Raw genomic sequence first — 24,970 nt, 5'->3', positions numbered from 1 at the left:
TATTCACTTATTCTTCCATGAACAATCCACTTTATGCCATCAGAAGTAATAACCGAATAATTCGTTTTTTGCCAATTGATTGTTCGGCTTATTTGAAATCGTTCCTGTACATGCAGTTCGTGAGTGCAGTGCAAAATTACATTTTACTTTGCCTTCACTATTGTCTGGGTGTTACAGCAATAATAAACTCCGCTTTGGAACTCCTGAAACTCTCTTCATTCATCTAGTTCGATTTAGGTGCAGTATAATGAAGTGCTGTGTAGTCGGGTAAGTTTTCAGAGTAGGCCCCGTCTTGGTAAATCATCACCCGTTTTATCCAAATAATAACACACGCCCTTTTGTCAAGAAAATGTTTATTTAAGAAACATGGATACCTTGTAAAACTTTTTGTCAGATACATAAAAAAATGATGTGATTCACGCTCTTTTATGTGTCAAATTGATTGAAAGTACAAATTATTAATAATTCGAAGGTTTGTTTTTTGAGTTATAGGTACATACAAAAGCAACACAACAAAAGAGGTATTTTTTAACACTAAACGCAAAGCTGCTTTAATGGAAAGAGTCAAGGGGCACAGATGAATCATCATTAAGGTCAAAAAATAAAGTTAAACCGTAAAAAATAGTAAATTAAGAAAACGTTAACGATATAAAACGTTAATAAATCATAAAACTGTGGCGCTATAACGTCATCGATCTGCCGTAATGCTGATTTAGTTGTTTCGCCTGCTGAAACGTTTTAGATATATATATATATATATACGCGATGGTGAACATACAGGGTCGTAACACTTATGGTAAATTATCGTCTAAACCAGAAATTCGCGAGACTCGCTCGAGTTTGGTTTCATTTAAGTAATATCAGGAACCGTATCCTTTATTCACCATATGTCAAGAAAAATCGTAAATGTAATACAGCAGCGATCCTTGCGCAATACAACCATCAGACATCTGTCCCGATTGCCCCTCATTGTTTATCGAATGACGCAAAGTGAGACGCCCTAATTAGGTTACCGCGCAGTTAAATACGTGCAGGCTTCATCCCGCAAAGCTACGACCTCCGTTCGACGAATCACCTTCAAATGCGTCACGATATAGACAAAAACAAGCGATAAAAGCCAGGTGAGTTCTGATTGGTTAGGGTAAGTGGCCTCCAAGCTGTGGGAATGAATAGAAAATAAAAAAGTTCCGTGGATTCTCGGTGGTTTTGAGCGTGTGTGTGTATGTGTCGGGCGTCTGTGAATTCTACGGCTTTTATTAGCGGTATTAGTAAGGAAAAGAACCCGGAAAATGCGATAGCGTTGTAAGAAGCGCGCGGAAAAAACGACATTAGTGTTTGTAGTGTTGTCGGGAATGGCTTTGGGGAATGGAAGCACCCCGAACGGTGGGGTCAGCGAGAAGGCCCCGGTCGTCAACGGGACTAACATGGAAACTTTGCCCAGGACGGGAAAACAGGTATTTATCCTCGCATTTGCCCAAAACACTCGGTGAATATGTATGAGCAATTAAATTGAAATCAGAGCCATCGCTACTCCGGTTGGAAGTCGGCTGATTGCTTCCGGATGCTTGAATAATACATGTCATTAGCATTTTAAATGGGCACAGAGGCGCTCGCCCGCAATTCGAGGAGTCCCAAACATACCAAATTCCTTAATTTGAACGCTAGTTTGTCCATTCTACATCAGCGATAATTACAATTTTGCAACCATTTTTTTTTGTGGTGGGAAAAGTTGTCTTCCATCTCAGTTCTATTCATCCTTTTTCTTTTTGCATAAAACAGCGAAATGAAGCTGACGAATGTAGGTATAGTTTGTTCAGATTTGTTTTAATTGAAGCCTTTGCAACGTAAAGAGGGTTTTCATCAGAGCTCCTATTAAAGGCTTAAAAGTTTTAACTGAGAATGGTGTGCAATTGCCCTGTCCCAGCATCTGCCGATTGTGAATGAGACGTTACTCCCAAAGAAATAAAAAAAAATAACAATCGGTCAATGTAGAGAATGTAATTAAGCCACAGTTTGCATTGTTTGTCTACGCTCATTTCCAGGTCCACATAGCGAGATTTTTAAAATTATTTTTGGCTTCTAATCATTCTTGCCAAATCAATCGTGGACGTTAATTATTTCCAATTTCCCTTTCTCTAAGTGGAGCCACGCTCTTTCAAATTAAGCCATTAAGGTTTATACGGGAGTGTCGATTAGCCCAAACAGGTTTATTCAGGTATTACGGAAATTTGTCTTACGCTAATAAGCACGAGTGTGACATTATACTAATGAAATTCAAGGCCAAAAAAACGCTATTTAAATACATAGTCTCTTTCCCAATTACGCAGACAATGTTATTCTGTGCAAATACATTTCAAATTGAACAATCTGTATTGTTTTCATAGAATCCCCGGCATAACCTCTGGCAGGTAACATTCGCCATCGTCTCTGCCAAAATGTTCTTCTCCGCGTTATATTTTAGAACCAAATTGAATTTGCGTAAATCTGTTCTGTATAATAAGCTTTCTTTCACTCCTGCATAGTGCATGTAGTCAACTCACCTGCGAGTATAAATAAACAGATTGTGATCTAATTCCGTGTCCTAAGGTGTTTGTACTCTGTGAAAAATAGACATTAGGTAGTCTCTCTGTTGGGCATTAAGTATTGGCCTTGCAAGGGGGGGTGTACGTGAAGTTTGGTCAATGACCCAGGACGGCTGACCAGGATGCCGTTTTCTTGACAAAACGGTGCATGAACATTTTTGAATAAAAAGGACAATCACTTATGAGGATAGAGCCTGGTCTGAAAACTACCCACCCTACGGGGGGCGACATTTGCTCAGTTCAACCCTGCGGGTATTGTTTGTTTTTCATTTTTTACGTATGTAAGAAAACACACGACCTTAAGCTTTTGGTAAACTCGAGGCGATTATTTAATGCATTTACACATTTTATAATTTGAGGTGAATCATGTCGGGTTTTGTGGTGCTGTACGTTTCCGAAGAAAAACTCATTATGCTCCGAGTGTAACTTACTTTTTATGTTTCGTGAAATATCACGGAATTCAGCACCAATCGTCATACGACCCGTCAGCGTCACTTTGGAAAGTTTGTGGCCCACTGCGCTAATCAGAATTTTTTTTTTTTACGGATTGTTTTGATATTGTCCGTTGGTCAGTGCCAAGCCATTCTCGTAAACCATCGTCCGTTTTGCTCAAATATTTTCGTGAAGCGTTTTGTCAAGAAAGCGTCCTGGGCATCCTCGAATTCGGCTTTCGATGAGGTCGGCACAACCAGTGGCCCAGAAGTACTGTTAGCATTATTATTAGCATCTACATCTCGCCGGCGCTCGACCAAATAGAATTTAATTTAGCGTTATTATATCATAAATATTATTTAAGTAGCACTTTCGGAAAGAGTCAAATTATCGATCACTTGATCCGGTCTCAGAACGACGCGACAGACCTCATTATTAGCATTTCTCGCTATCGATCCATAACATGGACATCCTGTGTGTAACTTATGCATTTTTTCACGCACTGCCAAGTTGGGTTGGGTCAAAAATGCCGTACGTAAATCACCTGTCCTTATGGCCCGTGGCACTTTGCCACGCCCATCTAACGTCCCCTAATTGCCCTGATGCGTAATCAGGTGTTTATTAAATTTCATAATCCTGATCGTGTGAAATGGTAGTTTTAATTTCGTGAATGGGTTTGATATCCCGGCGGACCCACGCCCTTATGTCGCCTCGTCCAGGCTCACCCTTAGCACGACCTAGTTTACATCAGTAGCAAGGCTGCGGCAGGGCAGGGTCCGAGTCTTCTTTTTTATTGCGATATATTGGATAACGTAAGCAGGCTTATTAACCCACATTCCATTGACGTAGCCGGCACAGATGTTGCACAGTAAAAGCTACATAAAACAAACTCGTCTAAATGGCGTTTTTAATGTTACAGGCCCATACTTCGGCATGTAGGTGGTTTCGTTTACTACGAGAGGTTTATTATTAAAATCAAGGTTGGATTTGTTGTCGGAGAAGTTCAGCGGACAAGTCGCCGGGACTATTTCTAAAATGATGATATTGGGGAAATTTCAAAAACTTCTGCGTATACTCCCAAATAAAGCAATTATTCATGCTCCGAAACTCACACTTCCGAGAGTACCATTGCTGTAGTAAAATAATGAACTAGTGTTGTAAAAGTCGATGAACTCTTTCTCTCTCTCCTCATCCAAAGCAATGGCATACGGCGTGACGACAGACTGTTTTTACAGCTCACAAAAATGAAATTTCTTCTCGCTGTTTTGCCTCCAAAGCGGAAATTCGACCCTTCAGCACAGAACCGCACTTGGAGAATTCCATACTTAAGTATGTGTCTGCGATCGCTACTTAATCCAGAATTGGTTTAGGTTGAGCCCTTAGAGAGTTTAGGGTCATTTGGCAACACTGTCTACCGAAGGGGCGGTCATATATTTGTCAAAATCCAGAGTCAGATTTTGGGAACAAATTCGAATCGCCGTGTTGCCATTTTCCGAATCTGTAATCAATATCCAATAACCCCTTTACTCAGAATTGAGGTTTAAATCACTCGTGCTATCAATGAAGAGGGATGAGTGATGGTGTCAGTGCCTTTAACGACCATTAAACGAGGAACCCTTATTCCACGCCGCATATCTTAACAAACTAAACAAGTTTAAATTGCGCTCGGGTATAGGTTCTAATCAGTTTCGACGTGTATAATGGATCATTCTTAATTTTTAACTTTAATAAATTCCCGGGTATGATTTATTCGGCACCCACTCGACACCTTGTTAACAAAAGTCCACTCAAATAATAGGTAAATCAATATAAACCGTTTTAGTTTGTTTGTTAGGAATGGGGCTTTGTATTGGGTTTCATGGTGCAGAGGTTTAATTCAATTTAGGTGGAAGGTACAATCTAACACTTATTTACTGCTGCTTAAGTGGTACCAGTACAGGATTTGTGAGTTTTGGTAATTGGTCAAATCTTGGATACTAATTAACTACCATTTGTGAGGCACGATTGTCGCTTCAATTTTTAAGTTCCATCAAGCACTTGATTACACGGCTTAATTCTTAATGATAATTCTATCACGTAACCCCAGTCTATTTAAGTACCAATTTATGGCACCGAAACCTCGCGATAATATGCTTGCCTATCACAGTTTTTTTACAATTTTCAAGTTATACACCGGGGAGTTTCGTTTGACACAAACGAGTTGAATCCTAACGCATTTCTTTGAGCCACTTCATATGCTGGAAATGCTGTCCAGCCTATGCCTCCATCTCATAGCCTTTGAATTTAAAGCGTTCTTCTATCTCTAGGGGCTTTTGAGACTCTCGTTGCTCATAAAATCTTGGACGCCCAGTATACGCAATTGCTCCCAGCTCATCGAAAACTTACAAGTAGAGCCACATCGGCGTCAATTATTGTAAATCTTATCGCTAAGGATGATGTGCCATCATGTGTGCCGAAGCCTCGTTTTCTTGCTCTAAATACGATTGTAACTGTACCAGCAGCAGTACCAGAACTAAAGGATGATGACTAATCCTTTTTTTATATGTAATGGAGTTTGTATCTACTCATCGTATCATTAACCACTAGATGTTATTACTTTCCAATTCCATTGGAGGACCGGTTTCAATTGCATTGCTTACCCGTTGGGTTGTCCGTGTCAAATCTATTTAAGGATCGATTTATTGGGGTACATTAGATGAGTATAACGAAACCGAGAATGTGTAATTATGCAACTGTGGAATACGCCATTGAAATTCTCGGTAAAAAATGAGTTGAGCACGTGTGTTTCATGTCCCGTTAGTTGCGGGTACTGACTGCGAATTAAGTAGGAACGGCAGTACCACATGGAACCTTGCATTCTGAAAAATGTTTGTCCACGGCGTTTTTGGATCAGATAATAAGTGTAACGGGTGGGTAAAAACAACGCTGATTTTCCGCCTTTCGGAGTGGTCGGTAACACTTTTCCTTACATTTAGGTCCTTGTAAAAACCAAATGAATATTCGTCAGACCATTTAAATGTCACCAGTAATTACATATTCAAAATGACGCAGTCGGTGGCGGTCGACAAAGCTAATTCAGGGCTGACCTTGATCGTTTATGCCCACATCACCATATCGCATCAAAAAATTTACATAATTCATTCCATAATACAGCCGAGCCGGAATAAAACTATTTCGTGATGTTTGAAAACCTTTTCTTCAGTACTTTTTGCTGTTGTCTCTGCCTGTCGCCGAGAGGGGGCAAGCCTAAAGGTCCCGATCTTTTTCAAAAAAAACCCCGGGGGGAGAGGGGTGGGTGGTTTCCAAATTTGACGGATGCGCGAGATGAATATCTGCCATGCATCTACGGCGGCCATAATGATTTTTCGATGTGCAATTGTTAACAATAACCAACCTGTGTGGCAGCCATTTTGAGTCTATTTTCAGGTTGAGCAGTTCATTATAAATGGCAGAAAATAATTTATGAAATAATTCCTTTTTTCTTTAATGTACCGTTAAAAATCGTAGTGATTTACTCACGGTGTTTAGCTCACGCACTGATGGGCTGCACGTTCCTGAACATCCAGACGTTGTGAGCTTTTGATTTCCTTATATTTAAGGAGCGTTCTATGGTAAGCATTATGTGAAGATGACGGACGCTAACAGGAGTTCTAAGCCCGTATAAAGTTGCACCAGGGCCGCCTTTAGCAAGTCTGGCGCTGTGAGTGAAATTTTTAATCACCGCCCCCCTACCTCCATGAAAAACCGCCGACCAGGAACGTCCGCCGCCCTTGCTACCTTGCCGCTCTGTCTCCCCATAAGGCCGGTAGCGACTTGGATTAGCATGTTGCACAACTCTGTATAATCTGCGTAGTTAGTCGATTAATCCGTGGGTTAATACCCATTTTTATATAGTACAATAAATCGAACTCCTCACTAATGGACTCCTAATTAGATTTCATGATTATTACGTTCTACTTAACTCATTTATCGCTTTACAGAATCATTTTCCATCATTTCGATAAGCTAATTCATGAACCCGTGCGCGAGTTGCAATGGTGTCATGGTTTTTAACACGGTGCAATGACAATGAGGAGCAAGTCTCACCAAGAGTACCGTTCTTTGCGGCCAGTTTCACAGTTAAATGGGGATTTCTTCTATGGTTCAAGCTTGAAATATCGAGCCCCAGAGCTTTTCACCTATTAATAATGCAGTTGTTTATGCTCTTTGCGGTGAAACGGGAGATTGCAGAGGCAGCCAATATCGCAATTGAAATCCTTTCGCTGAGACCGGCAATTTTCGTAAGGCAGATGCCGTAATCACGGGAAATCATCAGGGAATCGATTTCCGTTTACTCGGGCTTCAGACTCAAGTAGTCAAAAGATTTGCAATGCAAACATAAAATGCCCTTTAAGTTGTGTAAATGGGCGGCTCGATGGATTATTGTCATTTTACATAAAATGTCTAATTTTAGGAGCCTGGATAAGCGGCATTACATCACTGCTGCATAGAGAATTAACCCAGATTGCCGTCCGAACACGCTCTACCCATTGGAAGCTGTTACATAAAGCGCCTTTGAACGTAGCTTTTAGTTTGGAAAACGACGTAATTGCTTCCCTTGTATAGAGCGACAGCCTTGAAGCAACTTCTGCTTTGAATAACGCCGATGTTATGGCAGGAATGAATAATTAAATACCATCAGCTTTAGCATCAGAAACGAAACTGACAAAACATGCTGCAATGGCCATAAATCTAAAGTGCAAGTATACTGGGTTTTAACTGTGCATCAGGATGATGGAGAATGTTGCGATAATGGCTTCCCCTCCATTCCCAAACTAATCCAATTAATAAATTGATTGCTAATAACCCAATAGTCCAGTTCCAGTCTAGAAGTGGTCGTGTTCAAGTAAGCGATGAATAAAGTTCGCCGAATAAGACTGAAGAAACGAATTTGGCCCTTTGTGGTTTGCGAGCGAATGCCCCGGAAATGCTACAGCAGCAAGATACTACTCCTGAAGATTGTAAGCAATTTTTTATCATCCAGAAAGCCTCATAAAGTTGAGTGGCGCTTTATAATTTAACTCTATTGCCTTGCTCGTGTTAAATTCCACCGTCTGTAACTGCATTATTCACAACCAGATCGTCGAAATCTTCCCTGTGGGCAGCACAAGAAGGAAACCTCTCTAATAGGTGTCTAGTATGTAAATTGCGATATCACCCAGTGGGTGTTTTCTCATTCTATCTCGTGCCCAACGTTGCATGACTGTAAACAATAACGTTTGGTGCACTTGTCAAGTTTCAATATCAAGTCTAATTGAAACAATTACCCCGCGTGAAAACTCTTGGTGGCAGGTTTTATGGAGACCTCTAGCAACAGATACGTAGTAGAATCAAAACTCCATAGTAATAAGAGAGTTTAAATCGCATACTCAGCTCGTAAAGACTTCATATGTACAGTCGACATGGTGTCAAATGGCTCTGCACCGACTGAAATACACTGATAATTCGCAGAAATGCTCGTATAAGAGCTCATTAGGGTCTTAAACAATAATGGTTGTGGTGGAAAAATCGCTGTGATGATGTGTCTTTGTTTTCAGACTGACCCCAACACGGCGTTTCTGCGTGCGGCCCGAGCTGGACAGCTGGACAAAATCCAGGAATATTTGGACTCGGGAACTGTGAGAGACATCAATACGTCGAATGCGGTAAGAGAAATAGTTACGGATGATAATCAAATTCGAAGTAGGAGAAATGTCAGAAAACCGTTAGAAGTGCTGCAAATGCATGGAATAGTGATGGCCCTTATAAATCATATAGGGGCTTCAAGGGGTCAATAAAAGGGTCGAGTCACACCTGCTAAATTTAGCCAGTGCGATTGAACAGATGGCGTTATAATATTAGGGGAACATAGAGAAAGTACCTGAATTAGGGATTCGTTGTTCGTCTCGTTTTGATAGATTTAACAACGCAAAATATATTTCTTTCGACTGAATTTTCACATAGGCCGTACTTTATTCTTCGAAATTTGCCAGCTTTTGTTCTGTTACAGAATGGTCTAAATGCGCTTCACCTTGCCGCTAAGGATGGACATGTGGACATTGCAAGGGAACTATTGAAAAGAGGGGCAATCGTCGATGCAGCCACTAAGAAGGGCAATACTGCCCTGCACATTGCATCACTTGGTAAGTTTTTTTAAAGATAACTCAAAATATGTAATCTGTTTGAAATACACAGCACGTCGATTAAATGATGACCTCTTGACTTCCATACTTGTTGTTAAAAGAATTGACTCACCTCTGTAGCAGTTTTCACATTATAAATTGAACTACTTTTACTTAAGTAACACTCAATAAAACATCCATTAATCAACTATAATCGTAAATATGTCTGCTTGTAGCTGGTCAAGAAGAAGTTGTTCGATTGTTGGTACAACATGGAGCCTCCTTAAATGTCCAATCCCAGAATGGATTTACACCTCTTTACATGGCCGCTCAAGAAAACCACGATGGAGTGGTCAAGTACCTCTTATCCAAAGGGGCAAATCAGACTTTAGCCACCGAAGTAAGTTTGATGTTACGGCAGAATCACAAATGATTTTGCTTTGTTATCGATCGAGCTCTAATTGACCATAAAACGTTAGCCAACAACAATTATCTAATTAAAGCTGTTTTCTGCTATTAAACATGTCAGTTTGTATGTTTTCATATTAGCGTGGCAAATGTGCCTGGAAATAAATCGGTCATTAGTTCAGGTTAACTAACATTGCGTTCCACTCACGACTTTAATGATTCTTCTTATCGTTGAATATATTTTTTAGGACGGATTTACGCCCTTAGCAGTGGCGATGCAACAGGGGCACGATAAAGTAGTGGCCGTACTCTTGGAGAACGACACAAGAGGCAAAGTGCGACTTCCCGCCCTACACATCGCCGCCAAAAAAGATGACGTCAAAGCAGCCACTCTACTTCTCCAGAACGAGCACAACCCCGACGTCACTTCAAAGAGCGGATTTACTCCTTTGCATATTGCGGCGCATTACGGGAACGACAAAGTAGCTTCATTGCTTTATGATAAAGTAAGATATTTAGTTTCGTGATACTTTTCCCTGTTTAATTGATATTATTCTCAGGGTGCCAATGTTAATTATGCGGCCAAGCATAATATCACCCCCCTTCACGTGGCCAGCAAATGGGGTAAAATCAACATGGTTACCCTTTTGGTGGCTAAAGGGGCGGACATTCAGGCTAAAACTAGGGATGGATTGACGCCGTTGCATTGTGCGGCCAGGAGCGGACACGACCAAGTCGTCGATATGCTCTTGGAGAATGGAGCTCCCATTCATGCGAAAACGAAGGTAATTCAAAAAATGACGGTCCTTTGCGTATTTTTTAGCATTAAAGCGATAAGCCACCTAGCATTTCTTTAAAAAAATCGATTTGACATTCCAGAATGGTTTGGCGCCTCTCCACATGGCCGCCCAAGGTGAACACGTGGACGCAGCCAGGATTCTGCTTTACCACGGAGCTCCAGTGGACGATGTCACTGTAGACTACCTCACTGCCTTGCACGTGGCGGCCCATTGTGGTCATGTTCGAGTGGCAAAACTGCTTCTGGAACGCGGAGCTGACGTCAATGCCAGAGCTTTGAATGGATTCACCCCGTTGCATATCGCCTGCAAGAAAAACCGCCTGAAGATGGTCGAATTATTGATAAAACATGGAGCAAGTAAGTTGTTTGTACCGGCTGCTGAAAATTAGCCAATGAGGAGTTTCATTAAAGGTATTGGTGCTACAACTGAAAGTGGCCTTACTCCGCTGCACGTTGCCAGCTTCATGGGCTGCATGAACATTGTGATATACCTTCTACAACATGAAGCCAATCCCGATATTCCCACTGTGCGGGGAGAGACGCCTTTACATTTGGCGGCCAGAGCGAATCAAGTTAGTGTTCACTAACATAGCTATAGTCGAATTATGTAAATTATGCGAATTCGCAGACTGATATAATAAGGATCTTGCTGAGAAACGGAGCTTCTGTGGACGCCAAAGCTAGGGAGGAACAGACGCCTTTGCACGTGGCTTCCCGCCTTGGCAACGTCGACATTGTGATGTTGCTCTTGCAACACGGAGCCCAAGCCGGGGCTACTACTAAAGACTTGTACACGCCTTTGCATATTGCTGCTAAAGAGGGACAGGAAGAGGTAAGATATTTTATTTCGGAGAGATAATGCTTTACTATCTGATCGGTTTATGAATGTTTCACTATTTTCCTCCACCTATATTTTCCTTATAGGTTGCTTCAGTTCTTTTGGACAATGGCGCCGACCTGTCCGCCACCACGAAAAAGGGTTTCACGCCACTCCATCTGGCTGCGAAGTACGGACATCTGAATGTTGCTAGATTACTGCTACAACGAGTTGCTCCTGCCAATGCTCAAGGTATGTGTAGCGATTATCCGTACTATTTCTGTTAGCTTAGCTGACACAATTTTACCCACATAGGTAAAAATGGAGTAACGCCTCTCCATGTAGCCGCACATTACGATCACCAGCCGGTTGCATTGCTCCTACTAGACAAAGGAGCATCCCCTCACGAAGCCGCAAAAAATGGGCACACTCCACTTCATATTGCCGCTCGAAAAAATCAAGTATGTCTGCAGGCAAATAATCGGGATAAACACTAAATCAATTGAATATATTCAGATGGACATTGCCACGACTCTTTTGGAATACGGAGCACAAGCCGAATCAGAATCTAAAGCCGGGTTTACGCCTTTGCATTTAAGCGCTCAAGAGGGCCACTCGGACATGTCTTCGTTGCTTTTGGAGCATCAAGCCAATCCAAATCATACCTCGAAGGTTCATAGTTGCTTTTCTTCCCGTTAATATTTCCTTTTCATCCCGTTTTTTGTCTTTAGAACGGGCTGACGCCGTTGCACCTCTGCGCCCAAGAGGACAGAGTCGCAGTGGCGCAGTTACTGCTGCGCGCGGGCGCTTCGAAAGATGCTCCAACCAGGGGCGGATACACACCACTTCATGTGGCCTGTCACCATGGACACGTTAATATGGTAAGTTTTTGATTTGAGTTTCCTGAAGGTATTGTGACATTTGTTTAGGTGAGGCTGCTAATAGAACAAGGGGCAAACGTGAACCCTGTTACCGGTGCTGGGTATACGCCACTGCATCAAGCTGCTCAACAAGGACACGTTTTAGTGATCAGTCTTTTGCTGAAAAACAAGGCCGATCCCAACTCTGTGACACAGGTAAGGTAAAAGTTTCACTTTTTTTCTCCCTTCTTTCTGTTTTGATTTCTTGTTACTTTAAATTGGACCTCTTGAAATTAGAATGGGCAAACTGCTCTTGGAATCGCCCAGAAATTGGGATACATAAGCGTGGTAGAAGAGCTGAAAGTTGTAACCGAAACGACGATTAACACAACTACAACGATGAATATCGAGGAGAAATACAAGGTCGTCGCTCCAGAGGCCATGCAGGAGACCTTTATGTCAGATTCCGAGGATGAAGGCGGTGAGTTTTTTTATTCAGTACCTTTTTTTGAGGTCTCGAAATGATATGTTTCGCTTTATGAAAGGGCAACAGAAGATTTTTTTTTTTGTTTAAGATAATGATGACTCTAAACTGAATCTTTTGAAGTCCTTTCGTCAATTAATAAAAGTGCTCCTGGTGCAGTCTTGAGATTAGCATTAACTTTGCGGCTTCTAATTTTGTCGTTTGACTTCAACCGTAACCGTAGTGGTTTTGTTTCTGCTTATGTTTCACATATTGCTGCGTGGGATCATCAATGATTCATGAAGAAACCTATAGTATTTAAAGTGTCGTTGATTGTCTTCCGCAAAAGTGCATTTTGTATTATTATTTTATTTTTGTTCGTTGATTTAAATGATTAACGGAAAGATTAGGAAAGAAATAATAGTGGGTATAATGTATAAAGCAGCGAGAAGAAACCTACGAAGAGAGGTTTTTGTAGAGGGTTTTTTCCCCCTTTTCACGTATATTAGTTTATGTAAATAGATAATGTAAATTGCTAAATGAAATGAGGCCGTCCAGCGTAACATGTCACGTGAAAATTTACAAATCCTCTTGTCAAGCCGATGAGCAGGAGGAAAAATTCATTATTAGTTGCGAATTTAAAACCGTTTAAAGGCACCTTGTATGTTCCTTCTATAGGGTGTTCCGTAATTAGTTTGCAGACACGAATCCCCAAATACTAAGTTTCCGAGATATACTAGGTATCAAAACTTGTTTCAGCTTTTTCTTTAGGTACAGATCCCTAGAGATTATGGAATGTTTATTCAAATTTATGACTATATGATCTTAGCTTCATTTTAACCTTGTAGAATGTGTTGTTAAATAAAGTTATACAGCCTATTGTCGGGGCACCTTCCTGATTTCGATTGCTTTCACGAATCTCAATATTTATTTTTTTAATTTTTATTTATTTATTTTTTTTAAATGGGCGGTCTCTTTTATTATGTATTATGACGGTATTGGGAATGGCTCTAAGCAGCTAAAAAGGGTGGTGGTTGGTATGTTGCATGCTTCAGGCGGACTGGACGAACCGCCCGTGGTATACGGCAGGCCCGCGCATGCGCAGCACGTGTATCTGCCCTATTACCAGGGACAAATGACCTACACACGTAAGTTCCTCGTACCCATAATGTTGTACCTATTACATTTGCCATATCGCTTCTTTAGTAGTTTATGCTTTACGCTTTTGTTTATATCTTATTTATAAAACTAGATAAGGGAAGCTTCAATTATTACATTATCGACTTCACCACCGTTTATCGCATTTTTTTAGTGGATTTTCTTGGGTATTTATGTATTATGCATCTACTGACTAACGAGTATAATTAACAATCAACACTGACTTGCGTAACGTATGGCGTTATCGATACACTTGTTACATCCTCCCGACTCGAGCAGGCCCCGTACTATCTTATCGCCACCACTTGTCGATATCAACCCGAAAAAAACTTTCACTTTACGTCTCTCTTTCGAGCTAGTACAGTGCCAAATTTCTTCATGCTTTCGCGGAAGCTTTGACTGTAGCAGTGTTTATTCGTACTTTCTATTGAAACATCTTGCTCTCTTGCACATATAGGGCGGTTCACGGGTGCACAAAACAATGGCAAACCTAATATAATTTAGTACGCTCTGTATGCGACATATCCGCACTGTTTTCAAAACACTAATTTCGCAATCATCAATCAATCGGTTGCATAATAGCGGCTCCCACACACTTTCAGTTTTAGTCGAAGACCGTTTTTTGCGTTCGAGAACTTAGTTGTGCGTGTGTCTTTAGGTGACGATCCTCTTTTGGGCGACCAGCAGCAATACAAGTACATGACCGTGGACGATATGAAATCGCTGGGTGACGATTCCATGCGGATGGACGTTACCCACGACGAAAAGGGGGAATACAACAGGAATTCTTTGGGTACATGCTCCGGGGCTGTTTCGATGTCGAATCATAACATTGGCTTTGCAGCTCCTTCCCATGTGAGCAGCGAGTTGATCATTCAGCCTCAGCACGTCAAAGAGTACCACTCACAGCCGGATAATGTGGACATCAACAGGCAACCAGTCACAGCTGGGTAAGTTCTTTTTTCAGTTTTCAAAATTAACATTAAACATTTATTGAAGTTCTTTGTGGCTCACAGACTTGGTTATTTTTGATTTAACTCGAATTAATGCTTAATTATTGTGTTTAACGAGGCTGCTTTAGAGCACTTTCCAAAAGTGATAAGTTGTCGGATTGTTCGGAATTTAAAAAATTATCAAGACAGTTTCGATTTTATAGATTTTGCCCAACGACATTTGTTGAATTAGCGGTGGACTTGTTGGGTACAGATTAATGAGGCATCAGAGACTTTAAGTGATCTCATGAATGAGATTTTTGTTATCATACATGTTAAAATCATTCAGTCACTTCTGTTTTGAAATGTTCCTCAAATAATACTCTGAATGTTTTTATCTAGCAGTCAATAAGTTGTTTCATGGTATGCGATTTAATAAGTCCTTTACAATGGGCCCATCCCGCATTACTCGCAAAAATTACGTTATCTCTGACGAGTAGATAACTATAAGAAATGAGTACTGATTTGATGAGTCATCGCGAGCCAATTGCATGCCAAATCCAAAACTTCTTCTCTTTTTTGCTAATTTTGTCTTACACATAAGATTAGAGAGAGAACGCACTGTGGTGCAAGGTGCGCAATTGGTCGAGTAATATGATTGGTTAGCTGGAAAAACGGCATCTAGGTGGCGCTAGAAGAGTGATGAGATGGGCCTGTTGAAAGCTCAGTGTTGTTTTGCCAGAAACTTGAAGTATTTAATAGATTTTAGGTGGTTTTTTGGTCGTTTTTAGAAGTATGTAATTTTAGCCGCAGACCTTTTAGACAATCCCTCTTTTAAAAAATGTCACTAGTAGAAAAACTGTCTTGATACCTGTTGATTATGTCCTAAAAGGCAACACATGACAGGCTCGACCTGCCGCTGTTGCCCGCTTAAAAGCTCCCTAACCGAGTTTGTATGTGTATTCGAAGCTTTTTCGACCTGAGCAATGAGTGGGTGGTGCTCGATCGGTCCCTGTTACATTTGGGCCCCAAGCCCAAGCGCCCCGGGACAGGCCTATGCAGAGAAAGGTACTTAACCGAACGACCGATGCGTACCGGTCGATAACGCACTGAATGCCGCACTACTATTTTTTCTGATCAAATAATATTTACTAATCAACACTGATGATGAGGCGTGATTTTGGGGGTACATCGTGGTGATTGTTTTGTTTGCATTGGCAGCACTATATTGTTATATGTGATGATGAACACGATGTTTCCACCACTGGTGCATTGGTTTTGCAGGGTGTGTGCTCAAAATTATTGATGATTGGTGTTACTTAGTTCACTGACCCTTATGATGGGGGTTGTAATAGGAGCCATTATTATTGAGCATAGAGATCACTTCAGTTGGGTTAAATGGAATATTTTGATGGAAAGTTTGACAGTTTTGACAGGTTTTGTACAAATCTTTGTGTGTTCAGTAGTATATCCAGCACTTTCGATTTTGCCTGCTCTGAGTGTTGTAAATATTATATACATACTAATTCCCCTATCTAGCTAAAACCCGGTCTTCAATGTGCAGGTATGAGATTTGTGTATTAATTCAACCAATGACTCATGCCTGCATATTCTGATACGACGGTTCTGTATAGCACTGTATATACCTGGTACAAAGCTAATAACCTTATCGTTGTGTCCTTTTGTCTGCAGTGTCCCCAATTGGAAGAAGTAAGTGCCCTCGTATTTGTGTACAGTGTCTAACCTAACATTTGATTTTAACCTCTTATAGAGCTGTAAACTTGTTACATATTACAACCTTTGTAACTGCCTTGATATTTTACTACTTGTCACTTTTTCTCGAAAGTTTAATCCACAATAATTTACATAATATTTAATCATTTATTCAATCATATTATTCCCCATTAAATCAGTAGTTAATGGCAATAAAATTTTTCTCACATCACACTAAACACTTTTCGAGAATATCATTTACCTACTGCCTGTCAATGACAATTCATCCCCGGATTCTTATTAGCCGACCATCGAACCTAAGCGATCTTCGCGAACTTTACCAGGAGAACAACGTTCATATGCAGAAACAGTGAAATAAATCCTGAGCGCGCTCTCGTAGCATCTTGCTGGTAAAATTGTCAATTCTTCGATAGGTTGGCCCTTAACCCGGTTCTGAGTTGTCATTGCTTTTGCCTCTGCTGACTCTATAAAGCGGTAAACGTTATTTGCTTCTGCAGCTTCCTGGTTTCCTTCCTGGTCGATGCACGCGGAGGCGCCATGCGCGGCTGCCGTCATTCGGGCGTGCGCGTTATTGTTCCGCCCAGATGCGCTCATGCGCCCACTCGGGTCACGTGCCGCTACGTGCGACCACATAGGGCGCCCCACCCACCCCCATTAATGGAGGGCGAAGCTCTGGCCAGCCGACTGTTAGAATTGGCACCGGTGGGCGCCAAGTTTTTAGGGTAAGTCGGTGAGAAAACTCGTTTAAACGACTTAAAATCTCGTTTTAGTCCGGTGATTATTGAAGTGCCCCACTTCGCTTCTCTACGCGGTAAACATCGAGAGATTATTGTACTGAGATCCGAAAATGGAGAGACCTGGAAGGAGCATACCTTGGAGGCCAGCGAGGAGGCCATTCAGGACGTTTTAAATCATAGTTTTGACGGGGAAGGTATTGAACGTCAACGTTGTTAAAAGTTCACCCTTAAAAAACGGTATCTTAGAATTGAGCCAATTAGAGGATTTGCACACCAATCGCATCACTCGAATCCTGACCAACGATTTCCCGCATTATTTCGCAGTAGTTTCGAGGATTAAGCAGGAAATTCATGCCATCGGCCCCGACGGAGGAACCGTATCCAGTTCGGCGGTGCCCATGGTGCAAGCAGTGTTTCCCCCGAATGCTTTGACTAAGAAAATTCGAGTGGGATTGCAGGTCTGTTTTTATGTGAGTAAACTGAGTGGGAGTGATGGTGGGAATTTAGGCCCAAGGCATCGAATTGGAATTGGTATCCAAATTGCTCGGTCACGGAGTGGCAGTTTCCCCCATAGTGACCGTGGAACCGCGGAGAAGAAAGTTTCACAAAGCGATAATGCTCAGCATGCCGGCGCCAAAAGCTCACTCTCAAGGGATGATAAACCAGTACCAAGGGGCTTCCAGTACGACTTTACGGCTCCTGTGTTCAATTACCGGTAAGTAAGGCTATGAGTGTCGATGGGTATCCTTAAATATGTCGATTTTCACTTTGTTCCACTATGATACGTGTATTGTTCTTTGTGCCCGAGAATAATTTGCATGCGGAGCATTTCGTTTGATTAAATATGGGCAAATGAAGATCATCAAAGATTATGCAACTGAGATAATTGGTTTAGATGCACGATAAATGTATTAATAGAACCCCTTAATGTTGTCTATATTGTTGCAAAACTCTCTTGTCTTACCATTCATGCGTCACTAGGAACTAAATCAGGTAAAATTTAGTTCCGCCAATGTGGTAGATTCTTTGTTTGCATGCTCTACTCGTGGCAGCATTCCTGACAAATTTCTGATATTGAATGATATTTGTTCCTACGAAGGAGGTCAAAGCAAAGCCATCTGGGAAGACGTCACTGGATCCACGCCATTGACCTTTGTCAAAGATTGCGTGTCCTTTACCACAACAGTGTCCGCACGTTTCTGGTTAATGGATTGCCGGAATGTGGCCGATGCCGCCAAAATGGCAACGGAATTGTACACGCAAGCCGCCCATGTGCCGTTCATGGCGAAATTCGTCGTTTTTGCCAAACGCGTGAGCCAATTGGAAGCCAGAATTCGCGTATTTTGCATGACCGACGATAAGGAGGACAAGACTTTGGAGCATCAAGAGCATTTCGCCGAAGTAGCGAAAAGTAGGGATATTGAGGTGAGTTTCTTGCAGACGTCTCAACAAGTCTGATTCACTTGGCTTTAGGTTTTGGAAGGCAAGGACATTTACATGGAATTTGCCGGCAACTTGGTGCCGATTCTTCAGTCGGACGACCAGCCAAAACTCGGATTTAAAGCTTTCAAAGAGAACAGATGCGCGTTTAACATGCGTCTAAAGGACCACGTAAGTATTTTTTGGGCTTTCTGGAGAAAAAAACGTTGACCTCATAGCCCTGGGTCTTAGTTGGCCAGCTGAGGTTTGTCTTTATGCGACTCATGTGTTATTTGTTGTGAGTCAGATATTGACAGTCATTACTACTGTCAGTCTTTTGCAACCATGTCCAGTTTTTCTAACATATCTTTAGGATCTTTTTAAATCTATAAAACATTTTGCAAACGTAATGATGGAAATTTTTAAACCCCTACAAGGATGAGGATCCAGTAGGTCGAATCATCTTCATGGCGGAGCCCAAATTGGGCCGCACCGGCTACACTCAAAGCAACCCTCTTTGTACCCTCAACCTGATTTTACCCAAGGATGTGCAGCCGGACAGAAATTCCCACAACGATCTGTTGTCCATCAGTAAAGACCATAGCTACCTGCACCACGGCGGAATCAGTAAGTAACCGGAATCCACCTTCAGGATCGCGAGCATAGATCTTTCTCCATTCAGGCAAACCTGAAACAATTCATCGCGCAGATTTTCGCCTGTCCGACATTTGTAATTTGCTGGATGAGGACTGGGAGAAACTGGCGTTTCAACTGGACATCGCTCCGTCTGATGTTGAATTAATTAAGGAGGAGTATCCGGAAAATTGCCCACAACAGGCGACTATAATGTTCAGGTTGTGGCTGCGACAGAAGACAAATAAGGCCACTGGGAACCAGTTGGAACGGGCGCTGACGAAGATCGGAAGACAGGACATTGTGGACAAGTGCATTTGTAATGTGGAAATGGTCACTGATGATATGGAGAAGGCGTTGGCGAAGGTGCATTTGGATCAATCAGGTATAAACTTCTGGATAAAATGATCGCACCACTAAAAATATACCATGAGTGACGCTAAATAATTTCTAGATTTAGTATCCGATTGAAGTTATGTTTTTAATTGGTTCTAGGTTCATTCCTTCTTAATCACATCATATTCTTAATTTTTAACTAAAATCCATTATCATGACACATTGGGTCAAGTAAACATATAGTGTGTAACACTGCCGGTTATCAGTTCATAGTTTTGTAATTATTTTGAGTCAATGTCTACTTTTTGTGACATGAGTGTTTATTCATAGGTTTCGATACCTTAAAAGACGAATTGGGACCTTCTCGAGACACATCTCTAAGAAGAGACACACACCTCGATAACTCCTATCGTGGCAGCGAGGAAAAACTGGAAAAAAGCGAGAAGAGCGGTAGGCACTACAGATTTTTTCTTGCACGTCCTAGCTTGTACTGCAACTAAATTTCAGACGACAACCTCAACGACAACTTAAACTCTACGGCTCAAGACTTCAGTGACGCTCATCTAGATAACCTGCCTCCTCAGCAAGAACCCGAAACCTTGGACAATGTTTCGAAAGCGAACGGTAACAAGGAAAATATGCTCGAGGAACTGGAGCAGCAATTCAACAGCCTGCAAGTGATACCCAAAACGACGGTTGATACTTTTGGGGCTACGCCTCCGCCCAGTCCAACGGAAGTACAAGAGGACGTCATCAATAAAAATAGCGCAGGGGAAATTAAAAACCAAAAAGGTATTTTGTTATAAATGTGGTAGTTTTTGAGATTTATTAGTAAAAGGAGTTTTTGTTTTGTCTCTGGTGTTAGAATAATATATGTCTGAAAACTCCTTTTGCCCCCATGTAACGCCGCTGATAACGATTATTTTTTAGTTGCAGCCAAATAGAGTTATTAACATTGTCATGCCCATTTTTAATATAAAGCGCTTTCATCTCTTCTTCTAGTTTCGCGCACTGGTTGAGGGGCCTCTTACGTTCCTTTCCTCTATGCTTTTCACCTCTAACCGGCACCTCACTCTTAGCTAATTTTAAGGCTTAAAGTAGTCTTCCGATGGTATTCGATGAGAATTAGTAGAATTTGTAGTAGATTATGCGTTTTTCTCGAAGGAATTTCACCAGAAGCGGACGAAGTCCCCTCAGAAGAGCGTCTCTTCACTTCTACTCCTCTGAAAGCACCCCCGGCTTTGGATGCTATTGAGGTACTTAAGAAAAACGTCAGCGACACTTTGACATTTTTACACCAAGAGCGGAACGATTTTCTGCCCGACGACGACATAATCATTCCCAAGCGTAAGGAGGACCACATTTCCAACGAGATCGATTTGGAATATATTAGCTTGAAAACTCCAAAAAGAAACCAGGAATTTGTGTTCGAAGAGGTGTCCAAGAACCACGTAATAGAAAAACTGCCGGAAGTCAGCTTCCAAGCGCCAGAAAATGATCTCGAAACTTCAGTGCGAGATGTGGCGGAACAAGAAGTCGAGGAAGTCATTAGACAAGCCGAGGACGTCGTCAATGACTTGCAACAAAGTGATTTAAAGCCAAAAGAAATAAGATTCACAGTGGAAGAAAGGGCAGATAGCATCTTTGACGATATCCGCACCAATACCGAAGACTCGTTAGACAATCTGGAGAGCCTGAAGGATGACTCGATAAGTGCGATTCAGGAAAAGAGCGAAGAAGCCTTTAAATTTTTGGAAAACGAGGTTTCCAGCCCGTTGCCGAGCAAACCCGCGGAAGACTCCTCGGTGTTTTTACAGAAAGAAATCGAAGCGGGAGTGATAAGCTTAGATTCGAGCATTTCGGAGTCGCAGAGTGCGGACTCGTTAAGCCCTGTGAGTCCCAGGAGTTCAATCCCGCTGTCTAAGAACAAGAAGGGGAAGAAGAAGGGGAAAAGCAAGAGCGAACAAAGTAAGTTTAGGATTGTTTTTGTTTTTACTGGGGAGGGGGAAGACTCAGAGGCGGAATTAATACAGTCTAGGTATTTAATCAGATCACCTAAGACGTTTTGCTCAATTTATTTTGCCATCAGCGTAGATTTGTTTCTAAAATTTAACCTTAAACGCGAGTTAATTAATTCTTCAATCATACAAATATTGTACATTACATATGCTGTATTATAATTAGAGAGCTTCAGAGCTTTTAAATTCCAGATTGCCACCCAATATTGTAAGTTGGTTGTCAATTTTTACATTTACAAGAGAACATTGTTAATTTAAACATTTTTGCAGGTCCACCTGCCCTCGTCGAACCCGAGCCATCTTTACCCGAATTAAAATCCCCTGCGGACGATGAACTCCTTAGTAAAATCCCTATAATGAAGGGCGCCAAAGTGAAAACGATCAAAAAACACTCCAAAGATCCCCTGAAGGAATTCGCAAACATTTCCAAGGAGATCGACTGGGACAAAGACGACGAGGAGACTGTTACTAGTAAAATAATAAAGACGGTGACCACGGATCCCATAGTCAAAACCACGGTGACTAGGATCACCACGGAAAACAGTCCTCAAAGCAAAATTCCCGTCCTTTCTGGGGATCCGATTGCGATGACCAAAGAGGACCTCTGGGACGATTTGTCGAATAGCAAAATTCCGGTCTTGAAGACCGAAAGTATGGTAATTAGTTCGCCGGATGTGATTAGCCAAGTTACACCGATCCGGTTGATGGAAACCACGACGATCACGACACTAAAATCGACAAGTGCAGACTCAGATTCCGAGGAAGACTCCCGGAGGGCTTCTCCCCCTTTGAAGGGCATTTTGAAGAAGGCCCGTGCCTCTGGGGCCCAGCCCGTGGGAAGTTCTAGCGGGTCAGACATTGCCCTGCACGAAGAAGGGGCGGAGCTCAGTTCGGACTCAGGTATGCAGACGATTAATGCATGTTAATTAATGATAATTGTCGTTAATTAGCTGTTAGTTTTTTCAGTGCATCTTGTGACGTGTTGCTAGTTACGATGTGTCCTAATTTTTATTATAATCATCCATTAACCCCAGATAAATTAACATTAACTTACCGAATCGACTAACCTTCCTTACTAATCGACAATGCTATTAGTAACTTAATGTTAATTTGCTCTGGTCCATCAGAAACTCTTTTTCCATCACTGACAAACCTTTTTCTACGACATTAAAAGCGTTTGGCCTGCCCGATGACCAAAAACGGTGCTTAGAGACCGCTGCCCCCTGGCATGCCTTGTACGTTCCTCTAGTGTGGTCCCTATTCGCAATCGCTACAAGCATGGTCATTCTGGCACTTTTCGCACACTACTAGTCGTTAAGAATGGTATGCAATTATTTAGATTTTGTTTTCAGTTGCCACTCATTTTCCACACACTACATAATTTTGACGCAAAACTCATATCAGGTACCCGCACCTGCAAAAGCGGGTTTCATGGTGATGGTACGTCAATTTAATTGAAACCGAAGCTTGGTGTAAATAATTGTTTGATTGTAGTAGCCAGCTACTGCGACTTTTGATGTAGCTTTGAGTGTAATCAGACCCGAGCTAGGAGCTAAACGTGCCTAATTAAGGTGCCGAAGGGTTCATTTTCTCCACTAAAAATATATCAAGCTGTCAAGACGCGATTTTATGGATTGTGAGTGAGTCACACAAAACGGACGTTAGAGATGAAATAATGCCATTTTTCGCCCAGTTTTCTGGCGTCAAAACAGTGTAGCAATCGGCCGTTTTATCTCTGTACTATTTTTATGTTTTTCTTCTTCCTGCGGCACCATTTTACACCCTCTTGAGGCTTTATACCTATTCTGCTTTCTTCTATATCATTGTCGTTCCCCTATGAGTACCACAAAGCTTGAAATAAAATAATTGAACTAACACGAAATTGCCAATGCTTCCTCAATAGCAGGAATTTAGGTACAAAATGAATCTTTTGAATAGTGGTAGTGGTACTGTACTCATTCTATAGCAATCGCTACGGTGGCATTCAAGAACTGTCGTTGTTCCTAACGCAAGAATAAATAAGTCATGGGCAGAGACAAACAGTTATCCAACGTAGAGATGTAGTACCCACTCCAGAACAGTAACATTTACCCCTTTAATCGATTTGTCGCTTGAATGGATAGTAGTAACTCGTTCGCTTGAGGTTGCAACTTTTATTCTACCTATAAACCGTTAATTTTCTTCGTTTCAGCTCGTCGTTAAGTTTAGTCGCTTTTTAAACTTTGCTAGTACACTCAGCATACAGTAAGTAAACGCGTGCATTTGTGATTTCTGACAGCATCAGAGCACATTTAAAACCGCTTTTGCCTTTGATCCAGCATCAGGTAACTTGCTAGAAGAGTAGATGGTTCCTTTTACTACCAAATGTGGCATGAGTTTGTTAATAACAAGCTTAAATTTAATATATACAATTCACACATTATTGCGCATAACAATAAGAAAGCTGTTAATGCAAACTTGATTGCGTGAGCTTAACTAGATCCGCAGGAAAAAAAACTGAATTTCATTTGACGCTTTTCAGTTATTTTCCCGCGGACTCATAATATATCTCGTTGAGTCGTGCATGCTTGTATTGACGAGAAAAATGTTTTAGAGGATTTTTACCATCAAGAACCTCAATACACTGAAACTACAACAGAAGAAATCGACCCAGTAACTGGAGCTAAGTGAGTATACCTACTAGCTACATCTTAAATGCACTGTCGTGTAAATAACTTTGTTTGTACTCAAAGACGCTGTTTGTATCGTTGTTAAATCTATGTAGAATCACAAAAACAATAAAAACCCTCGTCAGTCATTCCACAACGTCCCCCAATGAATCAGAGCTGCGACAGACCATGCAAAACGTCCTGGACCAATTCATGTCTGAGGAGCGGAATCCGCGTTAAGTGATTTTTAATTCTTAAGGACATCTTATTTTACGTATAATAATGTTAGTATGCTCTTGCAGTATTTTCTTACTGGTGATTTTTGTTACATAAAGTTTTAAAAATCCTTATTGTGCAGTTGAGTATAAAATTACTTCGTAATGCCAGAATGCGGAAGATGCAGCTGTAAGCTTCAGAAATGATATTACGTTAAGAGCAATTATTTAATTCGTATGGAGTATAGTGCCTGGATTATGTCTTGAAATTATCCGCGTTCTGCCCAAAACGGCGACCCGTTGAAATAAAATAGAAATTTATTTTTTCATATTATATTATGTAATCGTTAACCGATTCAGATTTTAACTTGTGTAGGTATAAGTTGTCGTCGATATTTTATAAGGTGCTGCAAAGGTACTAAACCTGTTTTCTGTCACAGAGTTGAGAATTTTATTATAAGAATTTTAATATATTTATTATATTACGATAATTAATACATAAAAATATGCTTCAAAGCGATAAGGAAAACCTTACATTGTAGACATGGTTGCTTAATATATAATTGACGATTTGTTTTTCTGAAATAAATGTGTGGTGTACAGTTTTAGAGAATTTCGATGTCCTAAGCAATATTCACG

General features: G+C 41.3%; 1 protein-coding gene across 13 annotated transcripts; it reads left to right on the top strand.

The window, feature by feature from the left end:
• Positions 1-1,175: 1,175 nt before the first annotated feature.
• LOC136344401 (ankyrin-3-like) lies at positions 1,176-24,936 on the top strand. 13 transcript variants are annotated; one of them, XR_010732950.1, is made up of 34 exons: positions 7,890-8,014; positions 8,591-8,698; positions 9,043-9,175; positions 9,391-9,554; positions 9,811-10,068; positions 10,123-10,347; positions 10,442-10,718; positions 10,773-10,933; positions 10,990-11,193; positions 11,286-11,430; positions 11,494-11,639; positions 11,695-11,850; positions 11,910-12,059; positions 12,108-12,254; positions 12,336-12,519; positions 13,557-13,649; positions 14,318-14,452; positions 14,504-14,609; positions 15,561-15,659; positions 16,823-17,047; positions 17,096-17,256; positions 17,309-17,520; positions 17,570-17,777; positions 18,162-18,487; positions 18,536-18,673; positions 18,919-19,108; positions 19,164-19,499; positions 19,781-19,900; positions 19,958-20,242; positions 20,615-21,418; positions 21,739-22,368; positions 22,643-22,791; positions 23,660-23,712; positions 24,062-24,134. XR_010732950.1 is itself a non-coding variant. In XM_066291825.1 (33 exons), exons 1-33 carry the CDS (start codon positions 1,353-1,355, stop codon positions 24,354-24,356), a joined length of 6,825 nt encoding a protein of 2,274 aa, XP_066147922.1. In that variant the 5' UTR covers positions 1,176-1,352; the 3' UTR covers positions 24,357-24,936. The 13 variants fall into 13 exon arrangements, 9 of the variants coding, with proteins under 9 accessions (XP_066147922.1, XP_066147929.1, XP_066147923.1 ...); XR_010732951.1 differs by having other exon boundaries at positions 23,660-23,792; XM_066291825.1 differs by lacking the exons at positions 7,890-8,014; positions 22,643-22,791; positions 23,660-23,712 and adding exons at positions 1,176-1,454; positions 24,233-24,936.
• Positions 24,937-24,970: the final 34 nt, after the last annotated feature.

This window comes from Euwallacea fornicatus, chromosome 17 (genome assembly GCF_040115645.1).
Source record: "Euwallacea fornicatus isolate EFF26 chromosome 17, ASM4011564v1, whole genome shotgun sequence".
In the NCBI taxonomy this organism is placed as follows: domain Eukaryota; kingdom Metazoa; phylum Arthropoda; class Insecta; order Coleoptera; family Curculionidae; genus Euwallacea; species Euwallacea fornicatus.
Note: the sequence above shows the minus strand (reverse complement) of the source record. Positions and strands in the feature narration are given on the sequence as shown.